This window comes from Oncorhynchus mykiss, chromosome 5 (genome assembly GCF_013265735.2).
Source record: "Oncorhynchus mykiss isolate Arlee chromosome 5, USDA_OmykA_1.1, whole genome shotgun sequence".
Taxonomy (NCBI): domain Eukaryota; kingdom Metazoa; phylum Chordata; class Actinopteri; order Salmoniformes; family Salmonidae; genus Oncorhynchus; species Oncorhynchus mykiss.
The window spans coordinates 10,302,954-10,318,227 of NC_048569.1; the positions used below are offsets into that span (position 1 = coordinate 10,302,954).

Sequence of the window (15,274 nt, forward strand, 5' to 3'; positions counted from 1 at the left end):
TCTGACTAGAGCCCTGTACACAGAGGACAAAATATTAGGAACAACTGCTCTTTCCATGACATAGACTGATGAGGTGAAAGCTATGATCCCTTATTGATGTTACCTGTTAAACCCACTTCAATCAGTGTAAATGAAGGCGAGGAGACAGGTTAAAGAAATTTTTAAGCCATGGGAAATTGAGACAGGGATTGTGTATGTGTACCATTCAGAGGGTGAATGGGCAAGACAAAAGAGTTAAGTGCTTTTGAACAGTGTATGGTAGTAGGTGCCAGGCACACTGGTTTGTCTCAAGAACTGCAACGGTTCTGGGTTTTTCACACTCGACATATGTATCAAGAATGGTCCACCACCCAAAGGATATCCAGCCAACTTGACAACTGTGGGAAGCACTGGAGTCAACATGGGCCAGCATCCCTGTGGAACTGAGACTGTTCTGAGGGCAAAAGGGGGCGCAACTCAATATTAGAAAGGTGTTCCTAATGTTTTGTACACTCAGTGTATACTGAAAAGTGCATGTATAATTTGTCAAATTGTTATGAAAAACAAATGAAATGCCTCCCTCTTCTGTCTGCATCATTTTACAAAGTGAATGAGTGCTTTACATTCAGTGAGACATTCAACATTAATAGAACAGAATATATTAGTCTGTCAGAGACTAAAACATGTGATTTTGCTTGGCTCCCATTCCTAACATTATTTTAAAAAATAAGTTATTATTCAATAAAATGTCATCGGGCAGATCATAGACTTGGAGTGATTTAGTTTTTTCTTTCCCATGACCCAGTGAATGATGTTATTTTAAAGAGCAGTACAGGGTCAAATCAAGGATGGGCTTCAATGTCTCTAGTCACTGGGTGTGTCCCAAATTGCACCCTAATAGTTATATAGAGCACTACTTCTGACCTGAGACCTACAAGCCCTAGTCAAAAGTAATGTATTTTATATGGAATAGGGTGTCATTTGGGACACAAACATTTACATTCTACTTTTGAGTCATTTAACAGACGCTCTTATCCAGAACAACTTACAGGAGCAATTAGGGTTAAGTGCCTTGCTCAAGGGCACATCCATAGATTTTTACCTAGTCGGCTCTGGGATTTGAATCAGTAAACTTTTGGTTACTTTCCCAACTTCTTAACCGCTAGGCTACCACCCAGCCAGTAACTCGGAGACATGAAGCCTTGCTTTGACCCTGTTACTAAAGTATTTCCATCTTGGCACACTTGCTTTCTGTTTTTAGGAAGTGGTGCTGCAACAGCCCTCCCCCCAAACCAAACGGCATACTTGTAATGGACGGGAAGGGGAAGCGCTTAAATTGTACCAACAGCAGTCCTTCTCAACGACAAGAAACTAAAACATTTGATGAGATATAGTCTACCACATACAACAGTATAGATTGATATTTATGAGTCAAATTTAAAGAACTGATATCTATCCACCTTTACAATCTACAAATACACATACTGTACAAATTGTCACTCAAGTATAATTACAAAATGGATATTTCAAAGTACCACTAACACAAAAACACAATAGCCTATATGAGACATTAAAACTGAATGAATAAAAGGTTCTAGGAAAGACTGAGAAGTCCACTGGATTCAGGAGTGTGTTCATGTCCGTTTACTTGACCCTCACCCTGTGTTCAAACATGTCCAGAGTGACGTACGCAGTGAGAGGAGCTATGCTGCTATGCTGCTGCGTGTCCAACAGGCTCCTACTCTCCTCTGTGGTGCCCGACGTCGCCTCGCCTCCCCCCAGCCCCAACCTCACAGGGCATTCCCCTGGCGTCTGCAGCCTGTAGGGGTTGACGGGACAGCTCTCGGAGGCCTGGAGGTCTGATGGCTCTGATGATGAGTCCTCAGAGGTAGTTGACTCCAGCAGGTTGATTTCTCCGTCTTGTTGAGACAGTAAAGGGAGGAGGGTTGGGGCCAGGCCCAGGTTACTGCTCTCCTCTCTGGGTTGGCTGTCACAGAAGGTCCTGCTACCGAAGCCAGAGCTCCATCTCTCTGTCTGGTCATAGACTGTCTCTTTGCCCATGTCCTGTATGTCCCCGTCTTCGGTAGAGGTTGACCCCATGATGTCGTCCGTTATGGTATTCACCTCACAGGGGTAGATCATCTCACAGAAGGTCTCGAGTTCAGACGGGTTGTTAAAGGGTTGGATCTGTGGGGTGACAAGGACATATTTCCAAAAAGGAATGGTGAAGACAGTAGGGACGATGGAAACTGGAGCCTATTGAGCCAACATGAAGACCAACATTTGATTTATTTCACCAGGTATGTTGACTGAGAACATGGGGACTAGTTACAGGGGAGAGAGGAAGGGGGTTGAATGAGCCAATCGGAACACAAACAGTTTAATCCATAAGTAATAGTCATAAAGTGAAAGATTTGTGTTGAAATGTAACAAATGAAATGTATATCAAATCCCTTTTCTTCAGACGAGTGAAATGGAAGGACATGTACAATACAGTATCCATTGTCTATACTATAGGATAGGGCTAAATGGAATGTGTTTTGTGTTTGGGGTTTTAGGCTGGGTTTCTGTATAGCACTTTGTGACATCGGCTGATGTAAAAAGGGCTTTATAAATACATTTGATTGATTGACACAATATAAAAAGATGATCATGTCATTATCATGTTTACCTTATGACAATCCTGTGAAGACCAGAATTTCAGGGAGCTGAGACCGGGGTTGGGCACTATCTTCCCCTTAAATCGTTTCCACCTAGGGATCAGTTAACCAATGTTACATAGAACATCCAATCATCTGACTTGTCTGACATAATTGACTTGAAGTGAGTGATGGGCAGTGCACTAAATAGGGAGCCATTTGGAACACAACCATTTACATATACAGGGAAGAACATCTGCAGCTTTAAAAAGGTTCTGAGATCTACGGCAGAACATACTGAACGACGCAGAAGAGTCCAGTGACTAGGACGATGATGACGCCGAAACCACCGAAGACACAGGACATTATGATGAAGGTCCTGCCTGATGGGACAGACACAGAGACGTTATGATGAAGGAATACAACAGCAAATACTGTTTTTGGACAATTGAGCAGTAGTGTATGCATGAGGCAAAATGCTTAGTTAGAATATGTCAGAAAACCACAGAATTAAAACCACTGGTACAGACGAGTGCACGCAAGATGGCCGCAGGTCCAGCCTGCACGGAAGATCGACTTGAATGTCCGTTTTAGTAACTGTAATTCTATGGTTAGAACATTTGCTACTATAACCATGTGCTTCAAAGTGGATACATGGAATGAATATATAGCACCATAAAGAGACTTTTAAAGTGTCAATCTGTGTTACCATGAGACACTATCAGATGGTGGGTGAAGCCTACAGACATGACCTTACCGTATCTGCTCGTTGTGAAGTGAATGACGCTGCTATTGGTTGCCCCAGTAACAGCTCTGGCCATAACATGGACACTGTATCTGGTGTCTGGTTGGAGAGGCTCCAAAGTCACTCCCTGTTTCCAGCTATTTACTGTCAAATCTGAGAGGGGAGGAAAAACAACAGGAAATGACACTCGGTACAGTCGACATGCCGTTATAACAAAGTTGAAACAATGTTTCAGGAGACTTACTCAGCTCTGGTTGTGTTTCAGTCTTGTAGAACACAGTGTAGTTGACGACATCACCGCTACATTGGCTCTGAGGCACAGCAGTCCATTTGACCTGAGCACTTTTGTCTTGAACGTGTACATCGACAGAGGAGATATTCCCTGGAGCTGAGTCGATCAAGAAAATATGATTTAGTAACCCATTTATTTGGGACAGATACAATTAAAACATTTAAATAATTTTTTATAAATAAGAATATGAAGATACATAGCCATTACCCCAAAGGACTAATAGAAAGAGAGGAAAGTGTGAACGGTACCTCTTTGTACTGAGCAGATCTGAATGACCTTTTCGAGTCCTGTCTTGTCATCGTAGAGTGGAGTTACTGTGATGTTGTATAGTTTAAAAGGCTGCAGGCCTATGAGAGGGAGGGAGAAAATGAAAACATCCCAAAGTAGATTCCTCCAATTGTTTACTGGGATAACAGGAGGAGTGGTGTTCATTTCATCTGGGATGTAATACACACAATATTACCAGTTGATTGAATAATGTTTACATACTGTTTTACCCACTTTATATGTATATAATGTATTCTAGTCACGGCTCATCATATAAAAACAAAAATATTGATAGGTGTAATACCTAATTGTAGCTAGAATTACAAGCATTTCGCTGGGCCTGCGATAACATCTGCAATTATGTGTACTCGACCAATAAAGATTGACTAGATTTCTGATCCATCTAAAAGCCTTCTGTTTATCTTTCACCACATCAACGACAAGCTCAATGGATCTTCCTCTAATGCACATTCTATGAGTCTATTCAAACCCATAGAGAAACCACAGCAAAATAATTAAAATAATTCCTAATGACCACAGTAGAAAATTAAACTCAAACCTCGAGTCATGTCAAGCACTCCAATGTCAATGTAAAGTTACATAAAGTAACATAATCAGGATCCAACTATACATCCACCCATCAACCCACCCGTCCATCGACCCACCCGTCCATCGACCCACCCGTCCATCGACCCACCCACCCATCGACCCACCCGTCCATCGACCCACCCGTCCATCGACCCACCCGTCCATCGACCCACCCGCCCATTGACCCACCCGTCCATCGACCCACCCGTCCATCGACCCACCCGTCCATCGACCCACCCGTCCATCGACCCACCCGTCCATCGACCCACCCGTCCATCGACCCACCCGTCCATCCATTCTTTAGAATCCCAGCTCACCAGTCAATGTGATGTGAGTGTCTTGGCTCTGTAGCCAGGTGTATGAATCTCCATCGGTGGTCCAGTCTATGACGTAGCCATGGACACGGTAGAGAGGAGGAACAACCCAGTTGACCTGGATGTCACCGTCATAGGCAGAGGCCTGGGCGCCCCTAACCTGGGGGAGACCTGACACACATAAACTCATATGAATGTGACACTGTAGTACACAGAGGCTTAAAACCACTTCTAAATAACACTGTAAATTACAAACGAGGACAGGTACTTTTTCTACAGGAAAACTGTGCCTTTCTTCAACTGTCCAGAATAATTTTTATGAAAGTAGAAGAAGTTTAGTAGTTTAAAATTGTTAGAGGCTTTTGTTGAAACATTGAGTTTAGTGTAGCAGTAGTGTCTGTATTATAAAGACTCTAGTGAGATAGTGTGATGTACCTATCTATCTGGTAGTATAAATGGATCATGATAGATATGACTCATATCTGCTAGCTAATAGCTTTGCAATGAGTCACATGATATTAAACAGGATAACTGGCAAATCATATTGAATATGTGTCAAATATAGCAACTAACTTTGTCCCACGGCTGGTACATAGATTGACTGTTCAGAAAACGTGGTGTCGCCGCGATAGGCAGCGAGAGTGACTCTGTATGCCCGCTGGTCCACAGTGATGGAAGCCTTATCCACAACGGTGTCCAAATGTCTGTCAGGCATGTGCTTTTCATCAGCCATGTACGTCAGCCTGTATCCATCAATGGCCTTGCATGCAGGGGAGATGCTCTGTACAAAGTAGAAAAGAGGAAGTTAGAAAATACGTCACACCCAGTCTGAATCATCCCCATTTAGAAAAAAATATATATATTTGGGTAAGGTTTGAGATTTACTCATATTTCTTAGTAGGGTTACAATGTGGGGGGGTAGGGGGGGGGGGGGCTATTACTGGTACCTTTCGATGTTAATCAGTAAGCTGATTGGTAAAGTTAAAGTATTTGATGGAATTTATCACATGTAGATAATAGGCAGAATCTACCGCAGACCCACAGCTGATTAGTGAATGTGCTGGAGGCAAAACTTGAGAAACAGGAAAAAGTCTCTGCACACTTCCTGTCAGATGCAAATGTATTTAATTGTAGCTGAGCTTCCAGTCAAGTCGACCTTCATCAGGTTGACTGAAAGCTCAGCTTTAAAATACATTTGCATCTGATTGCATCTTTTTCCTGTTTCTCAAGGAATTTATCACACAATATCTAGGGGCCTTTTTGGGTACTTCAGATTATCACAGCTGTCTGTAATGACCTCTGGCACTTTGGTGAATACCATTGGTGTTTAATTTTTACATTTCCCTTACATTTAACCAGGCAAGTCAGTTAAGAACAAATTCCAGCCAAACCCGGACGACACTTGGCCAATTGTGATTCAGCCTAGATTCGAACCAGCGACTGTAATGACTGCACTGAGATGCAGTGCCTTAGACCACTGCACCACTTGGGAGCCCAAATATGAGGGTTTCAACATGAGATATCCTTTGTTTATACTATTTACACTGTTTATTGTAAATATGAATTTGTTCTTAATTAAACTTACCTAGTTAAATAAAGGTTAAATAAATAAAATATAAAAGTAGTATGTCTTTGTTGTAAATGTTTTGGTGTCAAACTGGTGAAAATTATGTAAAAAGTACATTTGGAAGAGTTGCAGAGTTAATTGAAAATAATGCTAATGTTGATGAGATGCGTTTTTCATTAATTAGGCTTTCCTCTTGAACCATATGGTCTATCCACTAGAAATCAATGGACAATATATAAAAAATGTTTACTATAGATGAAAACATAATTTAAAGTATAAATTACCAAAGGTACCATACATAGATTACCATAGATGATCTGTTAATTACCAAAATTACAACAACAAAAAATCGTAAACTTTTTGCAAATTGCCGGTAGTTTTGCAACCCTAGTTTTGAGGAAGGACACTTTTGGTAGAGTTATACATCTTTGAAAGGCTTTAGACCAAGGGTCTCCAACTGTGGTGCTGGAGAGATACTGGGTGAGGAGGTTGTAGTTTCAACACACCACTAACACACCTGTTTCAAGGTTTCAAGGATGCCACATTTCAGGCTTCAAACATAAAGATATAAAACTGTATTTTTTTGTGAAGAATCAACAACAAGTGGGACACAATCATGAAGTGGAACGACATTTATTGGATATTTCAAACTTTTTTAACAAATCAAAAACTGAAAAATTGGGCGTGCAAAATTATTCAGCCCCCTTAAGTTAATACTTTGTAGCGCCACCTTTTGCTGCGATTACAGCTGTAAGTCGCTTGGGGTATGTCTCTATCAGTTTTGCACATCGAGAGACTGACATTTTTTCCCATTCCTCCTTGCAAAACAGCTCGAGCTCAGTGAGGTTGGATGGAGAGCATTTGTGAACAGCAGTTTTCAGTTCTTTCCACAGATTCTCGATTGGATTCAGGTCTGGACTTTGACTTGGCCATTCTAACACCTGGATATGTTTATTTTTGAACCATTCCATTGTAGATTTTGCTTTATGTTTTGGATCATTGTCTTGTTGGAAGACAAATCTCCGTCCCAGTCTCAGGTCTTTTGCAGACTCCATCAGGTTTTCTTCCAGAATGGTCCTGTATTTGGCTCCATCCATCTTCCCATCAATTTTACCCATCTTCCCTGTCCCTGCTGAAGAAAAGCAGGCCCAAACCATGATGCTGCCACCACCATGTTTGACAGTGGGTATGGTGTGTTCAGGGTGATGAGCTGTGTTGCTTTTACGCCAAACATAACGTTTTGCATTGTTGCCAAAAAGTTCAATTTTGGTTTCATCTGACCAGAGCACCTTCTTCCACATGTTTGGTGTGTCTCCCAAGTGGCTTGTGGCAAACTTTAAACAACACTTTTTATGGATATCTTTAAGAAATGGCTTTCTTCTTGCCACTCTTCCATAAAGGCCAGATTTGTGCAATATACGACTGATTGTTGTCCTATGGACAGAGTCTCCCACCTCAGCTGTAGATCTCTGCAGTTCATCCAGAGTGATCATGGGCCTCTTGGCTGCATCTCTGATCAGTCTTCTCCTTGTATGAGCTGAAAGTTTAGAGGGACGGCCAGGTCTTGGTAGATTTGCAGTGGTCTGATACTCCTTCCATTTCAATATTATCGCTTGCACAGTGCTCCTTGGGATGTTTAAAGCTTGGGAAATCTTTTTGTATCCAAATCCGGCTTTAAACTTCTTCACAACAGTATCTCGGACCTGCCTGGTGTGTTCCTTGTTCTTCATGATGCTCTCTGCGCTTTTAACGGACCTCTGAGACTATCACAGTGCAGGTGCATTTATACGGAGACTTGATTACACACAGGTAGATTGTATTTATCATCATTAGTCATTTAGGTCAACATTGGATCATTCAGAGATCCTCACTGAACTTCTGGAGAGAGTTTGCTGCACTGAAAGTAAAGGGGCTGAATAATTTTGCACGCCCAATTTTTCAGTTTTTGATTTGTTAAAAGAGTTTGTAATATCCAATAAATGTCGTTCCACTTCATGATTGTGTCCCACTTGTTGTTGATTCTTCACAAAAAAATACAGTTTTATATCTTTATGTTTGAAGCCTGAAATATGGCAAAAGGTCGCAAAGTTCAAGGGGGCCGAATACTTTCGCAAGGCACTGTATTTATTTGTAGAATCAGATGTGTTGGTGGTGGGCTGGAACAACAGCCTGGGTACACTGTAGCTACCCAGGACCAGAGCTGGAGACCCTTGGTAGTGACTAACCAATACTGAACCAGAACAATGCCTATTTAAGCAATAAGGTCAGAGGGGCTGTGGTATATCACTAATATAACACGGCTAAGGACTGTCCTTAAGCACGATGCAACGAGGAGTGCCTGGATACAGCCCTTAGTCGTGCTATATTGGCCGTATACCACAAACCCCAAAAGATGCCTTATTGCTATGAAACTGGTTACGAACGTAATTAGAACATCCGTGGTATACAATCTATTATAAACTGGGTGGTTCGAGCCCTGAATGCTGATTGGCTGAGAACCGTGGTATATCAGACCGTATACCACGGGTATGACAAAACATTTATTTTTACTGCTCTAATTACGTGGGTAACCAGTTTATAATAGCAATAAGGCACCACTGGGGTTTGTGATATAGAGCCAATATACCACGTGTCCTAGCACTCCGCCTTGTGTCGTGCATGTGAACAGCACTTAGCCGTGGAATATTGGCCATATACCACACCCTCTCGTGCCTTATTGCTTAAATATTCCACGGCTGTCAGCCAATCAGCATTCAGTTTATAATGTTGATTATGTAAAGTGCCATACATAAGCTTCCTTGCATAGGCTCCCTACCTTCCACATCAGGTGCACTGTTCTAGTCCCAGTGTTGTCTGGTGCATCCATCTTCCTCCACAGGTCCAACTGCACTGTGCTCACTGTTGACATAGAAATAATAGAGTTTAGACAGAGTTTAGCCTAGTTATAATAAACACGTCATTTTGTGATGTACTGTCGGAGAATGTGTAGTAACGTTCAATACTAAGACTGAAACTGAAACGTAGCATTCAATATTAAGACAAACTGAAAGCATACTGCGGCTGACTAATGTGTTCCAGAAAACGGTGATGGGTGATTAGTTCACAATGTTTCTCACCACAATCCATTTCACAAACCCTACGCCACCAACTAGACTCAGACCACAGCACTGTTTAAAAGACTTTCAAAATGCATCCTTCCTATTATTTCTCATCGAATGAGACAACTGGGTTGATGAAATTGTTTCAGCCACATTGCTTATCTCTATCAAACCATGGCAGATTATAATGTGAGGAAGCTTACAGCAAATTTTTTTTTTTTTACATGATAACGTTTGATAAGGGTGCATGACAAACACACAGACAGTGCGTGCTATTCAATCAAGGTCTAACGACTCATTTTTCAAGCACAGCAAAATATGTGCATTCAAATTCATGTCTACAACGACCTCAAAATGTTAACAGTGAAAAACAAAACAGACGACAGAGACATCAAAGCCTCTCAGAGTTGGAGAGCTGATCCTAGATCACATTTAGCCTTTTAGAGCATAATTAATAAGATTACATGGACAAGGGGGAGCTGATCCTAGATCCGTACTCTGAGACATATATCTATCATCTCAAACATGCCTTCTGAAAGGGTAGATTAAAAAAAAAAAAAAAAAACTTATCCTGAAAACCTGTATAGCGATTGTGATTTACTGGGGCTTTATGTTTTCTTACCGTTGAGAGAGGACAGTACTGTCACCTGCCTGCTCCATTCACTCCAGGGGGCCTTGTCTAAAGCACAGCGGACAGACACTGTATGGTTGGTGCATGACTCCACTTCAACAGAAGTGACAGAGGCTGTCTTGGCCACTGTGTCCATAGATGTATCCATTACATGCTGGACATTTACACAGAGAGAAGAAACAAAGATATGAGAGGCAAAAAAACAAAAAACAGTCATGTTAACTTCCAACTAGTCCGGGAAAATAGCACATTGCACTAAGCAACAAACAAATCACAGACAGCGTAACATTGAATAAATGAGCAGTGTACCTTGGCATATTTGACTTGACAGTGTATGACCTGGTCAAGAAATGCTGTGCCTCCTGGTCTTTCCCATTCAACCCTTAGATGAGCAGGGAGAGGAACCACCCGCACATTCTTTGGAGGGTCAATTTTCACTTGAAAAACAGGGTAAGTAATGTCAGGTTAGGTGAGTAATGTCAGGTTGGGTGAGTCATGTCAGGTTAGGTGAGTCATGTCAGGTTGGGTGAGTAATGTCAGGTTAGGTGAGTAATGTCAGGTTGGGTGAGTAATGTCAGGTCGGGTGAGTAATGTCAGGTCGAGTGAGTAATGTCAGGTCGGGTGAGTAATGTCAGGTCGGGTGAGTAATGTCAGTTCGGGTGAGTAATGTCAGGTCGGGTGAGTCATGTCAGGTCGGGTGAGTCATGTCAGGTCGGGTGAGTCATGTCAGGTCAGGTGAGTCATGTCAGGTCGGGTAAGTAATATCAGGTTGGGTGAGTAATATCAGGTCGGGTGAGTAATATCAGGTTGGGTGAGTCATGTCAGGTTGGTTGAGTCATGTCAGGTTAGGTGAGTAATATCAGGTTGGATGATTAAAGTCAGAATTCAATTACACAAACAATACAATAGATAAACAAGAAATACTGGTGTAAGGATATTGAGCTTTACGATGGACAACAATCCAATTGTCCACTGGTATGACTGGTCATTTAATTTGCTTTGAATGGTGTGTACACACACAACTAACTTACAGTGCCAGTCAAACGTTTGGACACACCTAGTCATTCCATATTTGTACCATTTTCTACATTGTAGAATAATAGTGAAGACATCAAAACTATGAAATAACACACATGGAATCATGTAGTAACCAAAAAAAGTATCCAACAAATCCAAATAGATTTTAGATTCTTCAAAGTAGCCACCCTTTGCCTTGATGACAGCTTTGCACACTCTTGGCATTCTCTCAACCAGCTTCATGAGGTAGTCAGTCACCTTAAATGCATTTCAATGAACAGGTGTGCCTTTTAAAAGTTAAGTTGTGGAATTTCTTTCCTTCTTAACGCGTTTGAGCCAAGATATACAGAAAATAGCCCTATTTGGTAATAGACCAAGTCCATATTATGATAACAACCGCTCAAATAAGCAAAGAGAAACAACAATCCATCATTACTTCAAGACATGAAGGTCAGTCAATCTGGAAAGTTTCAAGAACTTTGAAAGTTTCTGCAAGTGCAGTCATAAAAACCATCAAGCGCTATGATGAAACTAGCTCTTATGAGGACCGCCACAGGAAAGGAAAACCCAGGGTTACCTCTGCTACAGAGGATAAGTTCATTGGAGTTACCAGCCTCAGAAATTGCAGCCAAAAATAAATGCTTCACAGAGTTCAAGTAATAGACACATCTCAACATCATCTGTTCAGAGGCGACAGCGTGAATCAGGCCTTCATGGTCGAATTGCTGCAAAGAAACCACTACTAAAGGACACCATGAATCAGGCCTTCATGATCGAATTGCTGCAAAGAAACCACTACTAAAGGACACCAATAAGAAGAAGAGACTTATTGGGCCAAGAAACACAAGCAATCGACATTAGAGCGGTGGAAATCTGTCCTTTGGGCTGATGAGTCCAACTTTGAGATTTTTGGTCCAAACCTCCGTTTGTTTGTGAGATGCAGAGTAGGTGAACGGGTGATCTACGTATGTGTGGTTCCCACCATGAAGCATGGAAGAGGAGGTGTGATGTTGCTTTGCTGGTGACACAGTTTGTGATTTATTTAGAATTCAAGGCACACTTAACCAGCATGGCTACTACAGCATTCTGCAGCAATACGCCATCCCATCTGGTTTGCGCTTAGTGGAACTATCTCCAGGCTGTGTACGGCAATTTGACCAAGAAGGAGAGTGATGAGTGCTGCATCAGATGACCTGGCCTCCACAACCCACTGGTATGATGAGTTGGACCGCAGATTGAAGGAAAAGCAGCAACTGCTCAGCATTTGTGGGAACTCCTTCAAGACTGTTGGAAAAGCATTCCAGGTGAAGCTGGTTAAGAGAATGCTAAGAGTATGCAAAGCTGTTATCAAGGCATAGGGTGGCTTCTTTGAATCATTTTAAATATATTTTGATTTATTTAACACTTTTTGGTTTACTACATGATTCCATGTGTTATTTCATAGTTTATTTCTTCACTATTATTCTACAATGTAGAAAATAGTTTTAAAAAATAAGAAAAACCCTTGAATAAGTAGGTGTGTCCAAACTTTAGACTGGTACTGTATATAAAACATCCTTATTTGATTGCAAACTGCTTCAGAGAGTCAAAGCTGTGCATTCTGACTACATACCTGTATCCCAAGGATCCAATTCCAGTGTGTCCGAGATTGTCTCCCAAACTGTGCTTTCAGCTCGCACAGTGATGTAATTTAGCTTTGAAAGAATCGGCAGGCTCTTATTAAAAGTGCATGACATGTTTCCAGAACTACAATGATCAGTCTCCCATACATCTTGGCTCTTTTCCCTACACAAAAAGAGACAACAAAACAGAAACGTTGGTTACGTCCCAAAAGGAAGACATATGGTTACATACCCTGACGAAGACAGCTTGTCTGTCGATACGTTGGTTATTAAATTATTGCATCTCAGCTGCAGGGCTCTCTTTTTTTACGTCCCAAATGGCACCTTATCCCCTACATAGCGCACTCCTTTTGTGCGTTATTCCATATGACAAGGGAATCTTGCAGTCTACGTTGCTATACTAAGAGGAAGCTAGGTTTCGAGTCAGAACTCACCATTTCCTATAAACGGTATATGTTATTTTCGATGTGGGTTTGATCTTGTGCTCCCAGCGACATGTAAAATCTTGTTGTGAGATATACGTGACACACAATATGTTTCTGGGTTTCCCTGTTGAAAAAAATTAAAGGACATGATTTATTCTCTCGTAAAATTCATTCCCCAGATGCCATGATAACGTTGACGTATTGAAAGTAACGCACACCAACAATGTAAGTAGGTACGTACAGTATGTTTGTATGATGGTACCACCCAAGACTTGCTGAGTTAAATGGCTGTGACATTGTACTATTGCTTTTGGAAGGGATAGATTGTAGATGGTCACCGCAGCAAAGGAGGTGTTGGTTTCATAGAGGCTTTCATCTATGCTCTTGTTGTTGATCGTCCAATAGATTTTGCCGTGGCTGTCTGAGATTGTCTTGTTGCATGTCTTCTTGAATTTAATCTTAATATTGGAGCCAAATTCAATGTATGGGTCTTTTGGGATAACTTCACATCTATGTCCATATTGTCCTGTTGATAACAAAATGTGAAACTTTGTAATAAACAAACCATGGCAAAGAACTTGAGAGATGACAGTGCGGAGATAACAGTACAAAAGACCAACATTCAGCACAGAAAAGTACATAGAGAATGAGCGATGACCGCCAACTCCCCAACTTCTAACCACTCAATATGCATTTCAAACAAAGTGGTTATTTCGATGCTATTCTGGTAAACAGCTGAGGGATGGTGCTGGAGATCTGTGACCATTCAAATGCAGACAGAGCTATGGATGTAGGGCCTGACGATCTACAATATAAAAAATTATAGTATTGACCATGTTTTGATGCTACATAGTGTTTAAATACAATTGCATTGTTCACAAACATTGGAGTTAAACAACCATATATTTGGTTTCTGATATGGTACAAGAGTTGAACTAAGCTCATACACTGTACAAAACATTAGGAACAGGTTCCTAATAATAAATTGCATCCCTTTTGCCCTCAGGACAACCTCAATTCGTCAGGGCATGGAATACGTGTCAAAAGTGTGTCACAGGTCCTATTGGTGGTGGACCATTCTTGATACACACAGGAAACGTTTGAACTTCAAAAACCCAGCAGTGTTGCAGTTCTTGACACAAACCACTGCGTCTGGCTGGTTCAGACACAAAATAATGCTTGCCCATTCACCCTCTGAATGGCGCAGACACACAATCCATGTCTCAAGGCTTAAAATCCTTCTTTAACCCATCTCCTCCCCTTCATCGACATTAATTTAAGTGACTTTAACAGGTGTCGTCAATTTGGGTTTATAGCATTCACCTGGTCAGTCTATCACAGAAGATGTCCCGTTTTTTATATATATATATATTTTCAATAATATATCAATTTGAAAGTTTAAAAAAGTGGAAGTTCCAATCAGATTGTCCCTTTAATGCATTACTATCACATAGGAACTCACCTTCAGAAATTGCTGGGAGCAAAAGGAAGATTGACAGGACTAGCGGAGTTGCCATCCTTCTCAGACCCTTGGCAGATAATGGCATGTCATGTCTTTCAAGTAATACAATTCCCTCTCCAGTAAGTGGCGAAACAATATCACTACAGCTAAACTAAGTCGTAATTATAAGCAACGGGTTTAATAGCACAAACGGTAATTAATGCCGCACCTACAACTAGGAAACATCATGACGTCTGTCATCTAGCAAAAGGTCAGTTGGTTGACTCCAAACCGATTTATTTTCCATTCGGAGTGCGTTTGAGTTCAGTTGTTTAAAAGCACCGAAGTCAGATTTCCGAGTTGCCAAATTGTTTTAAACCGCGGCTACTGGTCAAGTTACTCCATTATAAACCTTTATACTTTCATACACAAATGTCTTGTGGGAAGTTGGTCGTCGTGCCTTCAATTCACAACCCCTAAGAACAAGGACTGGATGGGTGTGTTGGCCATTGCACAACAATGGCAAGTTTAACAGGAAATGAGGAAACAGGATGAATGCCTGGGGACCGAATTTAAGCGCTCTGCAAGATTTTACATGTGAGAAACAACGCAAAGCTTTAATCGCCAATAGCGGAAACAAAATAAACAA

General features: G+C 41.3%; 1 protein-coding gene across 1 annotated transcript; it reads right to left on the minus strand.

Moving 5' to 3' along the window:
• Positions 1-687: 687 nt before the first annotated feature.
• On the minus strand, positions 688-15,135 carry LOC110523172 (interleukin-31 receptor subunit alpha). The gene is made up of 15 exons (XM_036976751.1): positions 14,647-15,135; positions 13,426-13,710; positions 13,194-13,308; positions 12,750-12,922; positions 10,430-10,557; positions 10,112-10,274; positions 9,207-9,289; positions 5,398-5,605; positions 4,828-4,995; positions 3,904-4,002; positions 3,608-3,751; positions 3,376-3,516; positions 2,917-3,001; positions 2,651-2,732; positions 688-2,166 (listed from the first exon to the last, which is right to left on the minus strand). The coding sequence occupies exons 1-15, from the start codon at positions 14,729-14,731 to the stop codon at positions 1,624-1,626; spliced, it is 2,502 nt and encodes an 833-aa protein (XP_036832646.1). The 5' UTR covers positions 14,732-15,135; the 3' UTR covers positions 688-1,623.
• Positions 15,136-15,274: the final 139 nt, after the last annotated feature.

Excerpts from the sequence above, each read along its gene's own strand:
- LOC110523172 (XM_036976751.1), bottom strand. The coding sequence starts at position 14,731 with ATGCCATTATCTGCCAAGGGTCTGAGAAGGATGGCAACTCCGCTAGTC. Across the intron at positions 13,309-13,425 it reads TACCATCATACAAACATACT|GGAAACCCAGAAACATATTG; the intron begins GTACGTACCTAC and ends TTTTTTCAACAG. Across the intron at positions 3,517-3,607 it reads TGAAACACAACCAGAGCTGA|ATTTGACAGTAAATAGCTGG; the intron begins GTAAGTCTCCTG and ends CTCCCCTCTCAG.